This window comes from Hermetia illucens, chromosome 1 (assembly GCF_905115235.1).
Source record: "Hermetia illucens chromosome 1, iHerIll2.2.curated.20191125, whole genome shotgun sequence".
In the NCBI taxonomy this organism is placed as follows: domain Eukaryota; kingdom Metazoa; phylum Arthropoda; class Insecta; order Diptera; family Stratiomyidae; genus Hermetia; species Hermetia illucens.
In genome coordinates, this window is record NC_051849.1 from 173,502,002 (window position 1) to 173,514,574 (window position 12,573).

At 42.1% G+C, this 12,573-nt stretch overlaps 1 protein-coding gene across 1 annotated transcript; it reads right to left on the minus strand.

Annotated features, from left to right (window-relative positions):
• Positions 1–5,680: 5,680 nt before the first annotated feature.
• Positions 5,681–7,450, minus strand: LOC119651386 (probable cytochrome P450 6a14). Its single transcript, XM_038054968.1, has 2 exons — positions 6,289–7,450; positions 5,681–6,173 (listed from the first exon to the last, which is right to left on the minus strand). The coding sequence occupies exons 1-2, from the start codon at positions 7,370–7,372 to the stop codon at positions 5,758–5,760; spliced, it is 1,500 nt and encodes a 499-aa protein (XP_037910896.1). The 5' UTR covers positions 7,373–7,450; the 3' UTR covers positions 5,681–5,757.
• Positions 7,451–12,573: the final 5,123 nt, after the last annotated feature.

Below are 12,573 nucleotides of genomic sequence, written 5' to 3' on the forward strand. Positions count from 1 at the left end.
AGAATGTGATTTTTTAGCCATAAAGTCTTAACTGACCATTAATCTGCTATATCTAGTCCATAAACCTTAGGTTTCTTGAAAATACACATGTACGGCCTTGGCTTCAATTCTTGTGCTTTTAGCGAGGTCGTTCGGATCTACCTGTTTAACACTGTAATTTCCGAACGACTCCGAATGTCACAAAATCACTTTCCTCGTATATTTTATACTATATCTAGATACAATTGATGTCAAAAAAACCGATTCCTCTGATCCAACACAGGGGATGACCCCCTTAACATACTTAAATAGCTCAACTTTTGGTAGGTTGCTGTCACTGAGAGTGACAGTGCGGGGTGTCCACGCTAACGATTGCGATGATTCGAATTCTATTTGATTTTTGATTCGAAATGTCACTGCGTGCTGCACTGCCATGGCATATTCAAATATTCTAAGCGAATTAATTGCAACAGGAAATTTTGAATTGAGATTCTCTGAAATCGATTCTATGATTTCGTCTTGTACAGAATCAAATAGCGCTGAATTTTCATTCAAAATGTTTAATCCACTCTCAAGAGAACTGTCAAATTGGACATGAAAGGCGGTAGATATGAATCGTCGCGAGCCAAGTGTCTCTTGAAGGCGTAGCGGAAGTAGCGAGCGCTAAACGGAACGAGGTTATTGGGGTGGGTCGCCGAAAACCTTTTCATTCAAATTCAATCGTAAATAATGCTGCATGTGGCGATCATTCCATTTTTGAATAAGCTCCTGGATATCAATTTTGTTTTGAGTACCTAGGCATCATCTGCATAGAGCTGTGTGTAACGCAGGAAATTAGCTGTCTCGTCTAATGGTGTCTATGACCAGTGTAATGAAGCGTATAGAATTGCGATAATCAAAGGGCTATCCTGATTGGCCAAAGACGACCTCAAGGAACGCTAACTCAAAAACCTAAAAAGTTGGTGAAATTGAACTTGAAGATCTGCTTGCAAATACTGAAGGTCCATAGGAGCGCTCATTCAAGACGTACTTGCATGCCTTTATGCTAGCCATATTCGGGAATATGGGGGGCTTTGAGCACTACGATCCCTAACGTGTCATTATTCAACATTCACGTAACTACACCAGTTTGTCCGTCCGCACCTGAAAAATAACTACACAAACATAGCGATTATCGTAAGCCTAACGACTTAAAAAAAAACGTTTGGCTCACATTGTTGTATAACATCACGATTAAGTCAACTGGATACGCGCTTAATTTTATAACAAAGAGCAGACGAGTCCCTTGCGTGCAGCTGTTTGTAAAACTGATTACGAACTGATGTCCGTCAGGTCAACTTGAAGGATCAATCCTTTAATTCTTTGAGAAGTATGAAACCTCGCGAAATGGGTGTCGTATGTTTTCAAGCCGCGAAATATACCACTCCACGTAATTTTACCGGGATTCCAAAAAACTGAGTTTGCTGGGGGCGCAGTGACGTCTACCCGTCGCCTTAATGGCTGCTATTATTTGGTAGACACCTGCGCCTCTCTCCGTCCTCTCCATCTCCAGACCCAACCAACTATGCAATATAGGTTCTTGATATACCCCACAACCTTTCTTTGGTTGCCAGGGAAACTTCCAGCCCGTTCTTGCAATAACACTCTTCCTATCATTTTGGAAGACGTTGCCGATCCACGCATTCGCGCGCTACACCACCATATCAAAACATTACTCTCAGCCATGATGTCCTGCACCACATCAGCATGATGTCCTGCACCACATCAGCACTACTGGTTCCGCAAACTTCTTGAGATGCGTCCTCCACCGTCCCAAGTTTGCTGTTGCGCGGAAAGAGTTTCAACAGCTACTTAAACAAGGTATATGCAGACCTTACAAAAGCAGTTGGTTACCTGCACCCCCAACGATGAAAGCCGACTTTGTTGAGATTATAGACACTTGAATGCTCAGACGACCCGTACCCCGTTTTACTCATTTGGTAAACTGTGGTGTTTTCTCAACCTTATACCTCGCCAAGAGCTTCCATCAAATCCCTCCGAAAATATTCCAAAGGCAGTAATTTGACCAACTTTTGGTTTCTCCACGTTCACACGGATGACTTTTTGCCTGTGCAATACGACGCAAACCTTCCAGAGATCCATCAACTCTGCACTATAAAATTTGGACTTCGTTTTCATCTACTTGGATGACGTTCTGGTCGCTTCTTCCACGGAGTCTGAACATCTGGCAAATCTCGAGTTCCTTTGTCAACGCGGCCTTCAAAATGGCTTAATTCTCAACATTGTCAAATGCAAATTTCCCCAACAGCAGTCGTTTGAAACCATCATGCAACAGCTGGTAGACGCTATCCTTCTGGCATTCGATTCATCGATGTCTCAGACACAGCAGTAGGCGCTGCTCTTCACCAAAGGATGAATCAAAGCAACCGTCGGGTTTCTTCTCAAAATAGTTGAACCCCGTTGCACGGAATTACATTATCGTGAATTATTAACCATTTCCGATACTCCCATGAAGGCAGGCCATTCACCTTGTTCACGGACCATAAGCCTCTGACTTTTGCCTTACGGCCAAAGCACGTCAAAGTGTACAAAGTGTACCCTTCAACACAAAAGACAACTTATTTGCTGACGCTTTGCCCGGATGTCCGAGATCAATATCCCAGCCGCAGTCGATTTTTCGACAATCGCCGTGGCCTAGAAGGATGACGACGAACTCCAACTACAAGTTCAAGAAGTTCCTTATCTTCGGCTCACATTCCTCTATCTACTGCGGCATTTTTGAAAAGGCACCTAGGCCATATATTCTAGCCGTTTTTTGTAAATAAGTGTTTTGCTCGGCGCATGATCTTGCGCATCCTGGTATACGAACAACGAATCGGTTAGTCTCTAGAAAGTATTTCTGGTCGTCCATGGACATGACATGAATTCTTGGGCCGTAGAGTGGATAGCATGCCAAAAGCATAAAGTCACTAGACACGCTAAAAAACAAATAGGTGTCCTTGTCGAGAAACGCTATACACCTTGACATGACAAGCCCTTTGCGAGACTCACACGTTTTACGTCGCGGTCTGAAGGGCATAATAGCACAGTCACGTGCTGGGAATGCAAATTGAATTTAGTCTCTTCTCAGAGCTCGGAAAGCTTCTGGAAGTCAAACGCCAGCGGTCAATTGTATACCATCCGCAGTCCAATGGGATCCTAGAAGGTTAGCGTTGATGACAGCCATTATGATACGTAACGAGGCGTTCTGGCTGCAGATCTTGCCTATTGTTCCCCGAAGAGTTTGCGGCCAGCCCTGCTGCTGGTATATGGTGAGAACTTTCGACTCCCTGGCGATCTGATCCTCGACAAGAGAAATGGCTTTGGAGAGACCTGGATTGTTGCCCGTACTTTCGCCATCTCGTCACACACAGCTGTCGAACGACACTACTTGACAACTTAAAATTTGTACCCATGTTGCCGTGGGGGTTGATGCACTTCGAAAGCTGCTACAGCCTCCATACGCCCTCTATAATGTCCTCGAGTGTGGGGATCACTCGTTCAGTCTGGACGTCAGTTTCTAGCCCAAAAGGATCTTCCTGGAGACGCTGAAGTTGGCGGCAGCAAACAGACGGCACTAAAAAGAAGCGAGAGCACCGTGTTCGTTTCGACATCCGCCAGTCGATCGCAGCTGAGTAGCCTCGAAGTTGGTTCTCTCGCCGAAACCCCTAGGTTTCAGCTGTTTTGGCTCAATTGATTTTTAAAAAAGTTTTGAAAAATAATTTAATAGAGATTCTGCTTGTTAATCATGAAGTGAAGATGTACTCCTAATTTTAACTTCATTAACTTATTTTGCACAAGTTTACTACATATGCATGAATGTTTTATTATTTCCCCCACAAAATCGGGAGGCAGGGTTGCCACATATCTGGGAATGCATAAATAAACTGCATATACGCGCTGATGTACCTTCATATTTCGTCACGTTCTCGTATCTTTTGAATTCATCAATTAATTAGCATCAACGGCGCAACAATCGGTATCGGGTCTAGGCCTGCCTTAAGGTCCACTAATTTGATATCCCTAAAAGCTGTCTGTCGTCCTGACCTACGCCATCTCAAGCAGGGTCTGCTTCGTCATCTTCTTCTACCATAGATATTGCCATTATAAATTTTTCGGGCTGGATCATCCTCATCCATACAGATTAAGTGACCCGCCCACCGCAACCTATTGGGCCGGATTTTATCCACAACCTGACGCTCATGGTATTGCTCTTAGATTTCTTCTTTATGTAGACTACGGAGTCGTCCATATTCCAACAGTTTTTCCATCGTTTGCCGTACAGAGATAATCTGATCTGTGTCAATGATGTCCTGAGCGTATGGAGCTAGCAAGATAGCGGAGAATATCTTATAGATGGTACTCAGCAACGTGATACCTACCTTGTTGCTGCACTGTGTGATATCTCCCTTTTTATGTATGAGGCAGATAATGCCTCTTTGCCAGTCGTCAGGCATTGATTCGCTGTCTCACACCTTAAGCACAAATCGCCTCCATATTAAACCATCGGCTCCTGGCGACTTATTGTTTTTAAGCCGATGAATTGCATGGACTGTTTCTTCTAAACTTGGTGGTGGAAGTATTTGTCCATCGTTTTCAGTTGGCGGACCTCCAACTCGCCGATGTTCTTGTTGTTCAGTAGTTCATCAAAGTACTCAACCCATCGGTCCAGTATACCCATTTTGTCGGAAATCAAATTTCCCTTTTTGTTTCGGCAGGATGTGCATCGAAATGTATAAGGCTTCATCCTGCCGACTTGTTAGTAAAACTTCCGCTTTCCGTGCCTGGTGCGGTTGCTCCCTGTACTTTTCTAGTTCACAGACTTTTTGGTTCCCCAGGCTTCGTGATAAGTCTCTGCGCGTGCCCGCGTTCTTTGAGAATGCAATGTTACTCGGTATGCAGTATTCTTCCGTTCGGACTCTTTTTGCTACTGGGGTCAAGTACGTTTGTGACCTTATTTCTGATAACGTTCTTCAGGTGATTGTGCAGATAATTTATTGATGCTTCATCTCCAGGATCTCTGTTGATTGCGGTTATTGCGGCATCCATTTCCCATTTATAGGTATTGCAGAGGGCTGTGGTGTGGATGGGTTCAGTGTTAACTCTCACCTGATTGTCAGAGGCGATTCTGGGTGGTGTTGTTATTCGAGCTCGGAGCACCATGCTAACGAGATAGTGATTCGAGTTTACATTGGCCCCCCTATATGTTCTGGTCCCATCTGGAGAGGCCCACGTTTCTTTGTGGACCGCTTTCCGCGCAAACCAAGTACTTCCAATAACCATTTCATGTGGCACTGCTAATTGAATAATCCAAAGTCCATTATCATTTGCATTTTGATGTAAACTATGGGAGCCAGCGACTCTTCTCCAGAAAGTCAGTCCCTGTCCAACGCATCTCCTGCAACGCTGTTACATCAGCCCTATATTGGGACAAGGTGTCGGTTAGCTGCTTAGCAGTTCTATCTCTTTCGAATTAGCCTGCCTTAATATTTGCTGACTGCCGTATGCTCAATGTGATCATCCTCAATTTAATTGTTGACTCCATCCTTTAATCCGTGTTATTCCCCGTGATGATCGGTATGACATAATCTATATTAGGGGAATTCTCCAAACCAATTAAGTTTCAAATATGCGTTGAAATTGTAAAATTTGATTATTAATTAAAAAAATACATATATCGAACATTCTGAACTTTAAGTATCCAAGCACCAATTAGTATTTTTTTTTCTTTTTCGATATTCAAAGCTTTTCTATTTTCAAGTGTAGTCCATCTTCCGGTGAAAGTATAGGATTTGTTTCCGAAAATTTCATAGGAATTTGTGTTTTTGAGCAAACCTCGAATCGATAATTTTTAAGTAAAGTGATGAGGCCAATTTGTGTTTGCATTGTTCCAAAACGGAGACCAATACAATTTCTAGGACCATCTCCGAATCCAAGGAATGTCATAGGATGCCGATTTTTGATCTGGTCTGGCGTGAATCGATCTGGATCGAATTTTTCTGGGTCCAAATAGTACTTAGGGTCATGATGTATTGCATATGCTGGAATGAGGATCGTTGTACCCTTCTCAATAGTTACATTGGAGTTTCGAACTTTGTAGTTATCAACCGCTTTCCGCGTTAAAGCAACAACTGGTGTATATTTTCGAAGCGCCTCTGAAATTACGTAATTTCGATTAATTTTTACTGAATTTTGAATGCTTTCTTTTTGTTAATATTGTCTTCTTTTCTTTCTTCTCTCAAATCGTGTTATATAATATTTCTAACATACCATTAATAATCTGGTCGACATAAGCCATTTCCTTCACAGCTTCGTAGCTCAAATCACCTTCGTACTTTTTCAAAATCTCTTCGATCTCCTTTCGAGCTTTCTCTTGAATATCTTGGTTTAGTGCGAGCTCATATAAGGTGAACATCATCGTCGTCGATGACGTTTCAAATCCTGCTATGAAAAACAGGAATGCTTGGGCTGTAGCTTGTTCGAGAGTAAGTTTTTCTAATTCTGTATTAGTGTCACTATCCCTCGTCGAAGTATTCATCAGCTCAATAAGTGAATTCATGAAATCGTTACGCTTAATTTTATTTGTTTGGCGATATTCTACAGTTTCTCGAACAATTCTCATGAAGAATTCTGTCATGTCTTCCTGAAACACTTTCAGTCGGAAGATTTTTGCGGCGGCTGGAAAAAGCATCATCAAAGCTCTTGTTAATATACCTATTTTGAGCTGGAATGCCATGCGCCCATATTTACGGAATTCATTGTCCGGGTCTTTTAAACTGTTGCACTCTATGCCAAAAGCACAGCTGCCAATCACATCAGTGGTAAATCGGGCTGACAGATCTTTTACATCTTGAACATTATCTGCGCAGAGGAGCTCATCTAAAGCTTCACGGAATCTTTGAGAAACTTCTACTATTGTAGGAAACATGAACTTCAATTTGCCGGAGCTGAAGGTTGGGGAAAATTTCACTCGTAGTGACTTCCATTTCGGACCATCAAGGGAGAACATGTGAGCAGTGATGGGTTCAACTTCCTCATTGTTGTATTCCCCACGAGCATGGAAATTATTGAAATCTCTGATCAAAATATCTTGCACGAAGTCCAAATCTGTGGCAACGACAACTGGTTTCGTGAAGAAATATCCTCCAACAAATGCACTGCCATCTTTAACTGCGTATATGTTGCCGATAATTGTTCTAAAATGTTTTTGGAGAAGATTCCCCACCGGAATTCGCGGTTCAAGTTGCTTCACTCCGCGATTAGCCCAGTATGAAAACTTCCTTTTGAAGAAAAGATACACTAGTGATGTTAGTCCCACTATAATCACAGCAAAAAGTGAAAGCGAACACTCCATTGCATCAAAACAATGAATTCTCAATGAGGTAGTAGATACTCAGAGAACCGGAATCGACTGAGTAATAGTATCTCCTCATTCACTGTGTCACCGAAGATAATTTTGGATCGGGTATACATGCGGTCATTGGCAGATATGTAGACAGTGCCGGCTAGCATTGAAAGTCACCCAATATAAGTTCAAAAAGCTTAAAGTGTTTAGTTTAATTCGGCAGTGCGCAATCTATATGGCGTAGCCTGCAGATATTCTGAAACAGGATATACAGAATACTACTAGTGTTTATGCGATTCTCTTCAATTTCGAAAGTACGGCCCTTTCCAATTATTTCTACTGGGACTGTGGTTGAGCATTACTGTTTGTTACGAAATTTAATCAATGAAGGTAAACAATTTAAAACTTCTCACTGGAGATAAGTATGTTTAGTATCGGCTTCTTATGCGAATTTGGAATAATAATGACGCATACTTATATGACGCAAGAGATTCCTGAGAAACATAATTTGTTTGAAGTTCTAGGGAAAATAAAATATTTTTAGAGCCGGTTCACTGTCCATCTCTCTGGTGGCTTGTTTGTCGCAGGTACTTTTCTCAGAAACGATTATACGTACTTACATCGAGTTTGGTGAGAAGGTCGGAACTGTGAAACCTCGCGTATGCGATGAATGATATCGTTATATGTTGAATTCAGGTGCACTTCATATATGCAAAAAGGGGATGCAATTTTTTTCTTCTTTTAATATAGGCATGTGGGGTATCAAATAGAAGGGTTTAATTAGTACTTTCCCAAGCAGATATTGGTCTTGCCATTAGTTGTGAAGGGTCATTGCGGACATTAGGAAGTGGCCATTTATTTTGAGGAAAAAACTATCCAGCCAAAAAATCTATCATGATGGTGCTTGTGTATATCACCTAGAGGTCAACTTATGTCTTATCTTAGCTTGATATCTGGGCTGAAGCTATTCTACATCTTGATATCTGCTTAAATGTAGTTAATAATAAGATGGTACTATTTTGCGCCAAACTACTGCGAAACCCGCCTTAACTCCATCCTCGAACCCTTTTGCATTAACACGTTCACTGCCAAGTAGACAACCGAAACCTTTACGGTAATCTGAAATTTATTTTTACATAAAAATGTGTTACAGATACATGTTGCACTAATTATGATGTCCTTTTCGTTAGAATAATCAATTTCCCTTCATCAGTACAAAGCTACTGTAAACAATTGCGAAAATGCGATAACGTGCAGCGGTTGTAATAAAATATACATAGGACAGACAAAACGCCTGATAACGACTAGATTTAACGAACACATCAAGGAAGCGGTAAGTAGTGTTCGGAAACAAAAGTCGTGCATAAGAACATCAGTAGCAGCGTACATGGTCGAGGAAGCCCATACCATTCAGTGCGAAAATCTTGAGCTCTTGCGTCATACAAACCGAACAACAACCTTGGAGCCTTGGGAAAATTTAGAAATTTTGAGAGAAGATGCGACGCGGTTATTAAACACAGATTTCGGTACTTGCCCATCAAAATTAATAAGACTCGCCGGTTAATAATATAATATTTTCTTTTTTAAAAAGTTATTTAAGTAATTAGTGTTTAAGTATAAAAAGAACCGTATTTTCGCAATTGTTTTCAGTAGCTTTGTACTGATGAAGGGCTTAAGTTGCTTCCGAAATATATATATACGCTGTAAAATGAAAATTGTAGTTTGGAATAAGCTACGGGTCCATCAATTTTAGACTTAACTACAAATAGAAAACAGTATGTAACCTTTCAGTAAGCTGCCCAGAACTGAGCGAATTAAATATCTCGGATCAATGCTGTCATCATCATCAACGACGCAATAACCGGTGTCCGGTCTAGGCCTGCCTTAATAAGGAACTCCAGACATCCCAGTTTTGCGCCGAGGTCTACAAATTCGATATCACTAAAAGCTGTCTGGCGTCCTGACCTACGCCATCACTCCATCTCAGGCAGGGCCTGCCTCGTCTTCTTTTTCTACCATAGATATTGCCCTTATAGACTTTCCGGGTCGGATCATCCTCATCCATATGGATTAAGTGACCCACCCACCGGTCATGGTATCGCTAATGGATTTCGTCGTCATGTAGGTTACGGAATCGTCCATCCTCATTTAGGGGGCCAAAAATTCTTCGGAGAAGGAGAATTTATCACCGGTGAAAAAGTTATATTCTCCAATCCTTATTCTTCCTGTTTGACCAGTGCGGCTTGATGTTTTGCTTATATATAATAATAATCGTTGGCGTAACAATCCATATTGGGCCAGGCCTTGAAGTGTGTTAGAGCTCTTCATTCAAAACCGTAACAGTACACTGAAATACACTGTAGGAGGCAATGTGGTCAGCATTGCGCTCGCCCGAGATCATTACCCTGATTTGACTCAGGTACTCATTCACAGCTGAGTCAACTGGTATCCGACGTCAAGTCATGATAGAAATCCTACTGCCACCAGCGAGATTTGAACCGTGGCCTTCCGTATGACAACCCAGTGCTCTAACCACTGAGCTATTCGGATACTTATATATGCATGTATATAAATTGATCGTGCACCTGTTACCGATTTACTTCATGCTTCAAGTATACATATGTATATATAAAGTACGTATATTGAATACGACTGCTTCAGTATACAAATATATCTCTCTGAATAAGGCACCACCAGAAACCTTCATTAACGTATACATATATACTTACATGTATGTTCCGAGTAATTAAAAATTAAAAAACTAAAACGAAATATTTCCCACAGAACCCTCATTCATATGAGCTCACTTTGTTGTGCTATTGCCGAATTGATATGATATGATGACATCATACACACAACGTTACAATGCACGAAATTCACATAAAATGCAAGTTACCACCTTCTAAAACTTTATTAACATTAACATTCAAACTTTTCAAAGCTATGCCTTATATTATGTCATTGCCAAGTTTTGTAGTTCTAGCATGAACACAACTTGCAGCAAACTTTCTAAATTATGTTAACATATTATTATTAACTTTATTTGACTAGATATCGGAAAGGGATGTATTTTGAATCGTAGATTTCATTTAGATACAGCACTGTGTTTTTTTCAGATTTTTCGGTTGGATGTGTTCTGAGAACGAGACCTTTTACACTTTTTAAGGGTCACATTTTAAACGAGAGAGAGTGAGAGTTTGGAAAAGCGCATGGCCACATTCTGTGAAAAAAAATGTTGCACCATGCTTTCGCATGTATGGGCAGCCCTCTTAAACTCATTACAAAATGCCACCACTTTTTTTTGGGAGTAGGGTAAGTGAATCCGTTTACGCACAGAGTGTTGGACTCCCGCAACAGTACGCTGTCGGACTACCAACCAAACACCTCCCTGTCATCAGGTAAGGGAACTGCTTTCACCAACGGGAGGGGGGAGGAAGGGAGTTGTCAGCTCAGGGAACCCCTTCCCGTCCGATCGCGGGCGGACGAGTTCAGTCTTCTTCGCAATAAGAAGAGGCCAAACATAATGCGCAATACGATTCCAGCTGCCAGCGCTCTTTAGCATCTCTCTGACAACGTTGTCTGGAGAAACCCAGCGTTCAGCGTCGTCCGCCACTCCATTGCAGAACACACAATCAGGAGATCGCACCTTCTCAATCCCGTGCAGGTAAGACTGAAAACCTCCATGTCCGCTTAGAAGATGGGTAAGGAAGTAATCAATCTCACCGTGCGTTTGGGTCACCCACGGGTTTAAATAGACGATAAGCCGCGCAGTCCATCTGCCTCTTGGTTCATTTTCTCAAGAAAGTTGACGTTGGCGTTCTTCACGTTCAACCCCCTCTTAAGTTCTCGCCCCTATGGCGATAGGAGGGGAACGGAGACCACTCCCGCGATCAACATCACAGCCAGATCGGAGATGGTGCGATAAGCGGACGCCACTTGCAAAGTTCCTCGCCACTGCACTTGAGCAAAGCACTTACGATGCACCTCCTTGTCAAGGGCATCAGCCCACACCTCTGCGCCATGGAGCAGAACGGACTGCATTGCTTCCATAAGGAGACGTCTCTTAGTAGATATAGGACCCCCAACATTCGTCATTAGCCGACTCAATGCCGCGACTCGAGAGTGGAAGTGGTTTTAGTCTCACATAACTGCATGGCAGGAGCCAGCAGTATAGGTTCCAATGATGCAGAAAACAAAAACAAAAAAAATAGACATATGGGCAGGCAGATAGATGGACATACAGACATCGATTCGATTCTAATAAAGTTTTGTTTCACACAATGCTCAAGGGGTTGTCCCTGCTTGTTCATATGCTACTTCTCCTGATGTTTTTCGATAAGCACTGCATACCCTGAGTCCATTTAGTCGATCTGCCGTTCCTAGTTTTCCGCAGTTTGATTTGTTTTCCAGAACAGTTGCCCAAACTGGAGCTGCATAGAGTAGCATGGAACTAACTTCGGAGCCTCTAGTTTGGCTAGAGCTTCTACGATTTTCATCCACTTTGCAGTGCTGTATTCATTTTGTACAATGAGTGCAGGTTTTGCTATCTTGTATTACAGCCTGAGCCAGGCCAGTCATCATTCTGATTCGATCGACGGTTGATCTTCCCTTACGAAACGGTAATTGCTTGTCGGATAGGGCTTCTTCCATTTCCGCAACAGCGAGCAGACTGTTGTATACTACTTGGTCAAATAGATTGTATATGGTATTGACCAAACATATTGGTCGATATGAGGAGGGGCCACCCAATAGTTTACCTGGCTTCGGAATAAGTATCAGCTTTTGTAGCTTCCATTGCTGCGGGGAATTCTACTTTTCTAAGGCATGCCGTAGAAACTTGGGCAAGCATACTTGGTGCTGCCCTCCTCAATTTCTGAATTCCCCAAAAATTGGGATTTCGTTTTCGGGGGCATAGAAGCATGCCCGTTATAATTTTTTCGCGACCTGCTTGTGCACTTCCCGATATTAATATGTCATCAAGAAGTACCTCCTTGAACATTTCTGCCTCCAATTTATTCGTTACCCAACTTATCGTTATTCTGTTTGATGGCTTTATATAATTCCTATATGAGGTTTGGAAGAAGATATCCTGATGTTCGCTGTATGTGTACTCCTTACTGGCATGACACTGCAAGCTTTTGATAAGGATATCGCCGACGAAAGTGAGGTCTACTACCTCCGGTAAGTGTACACTCCCCCAGAGTTCGTAA

Excerpts from the sequence above, each read along its gene's own strand:
- LOC119651386 (XM_038054968.1), bottom strand. The coding sequence starts at position 7,372 with ATGGAGTGTTCGCTTTCACTTTTTGCTGTGATTATAGTGGGACTAACA. Across the intron at positions 6,174-6,288 it reads TGTCGACCAGATTATTAATG|AGGCGCTTCGAAAATATACA; the intron begins GTATGTTAGAAA and ends ACGTAATTTCAG.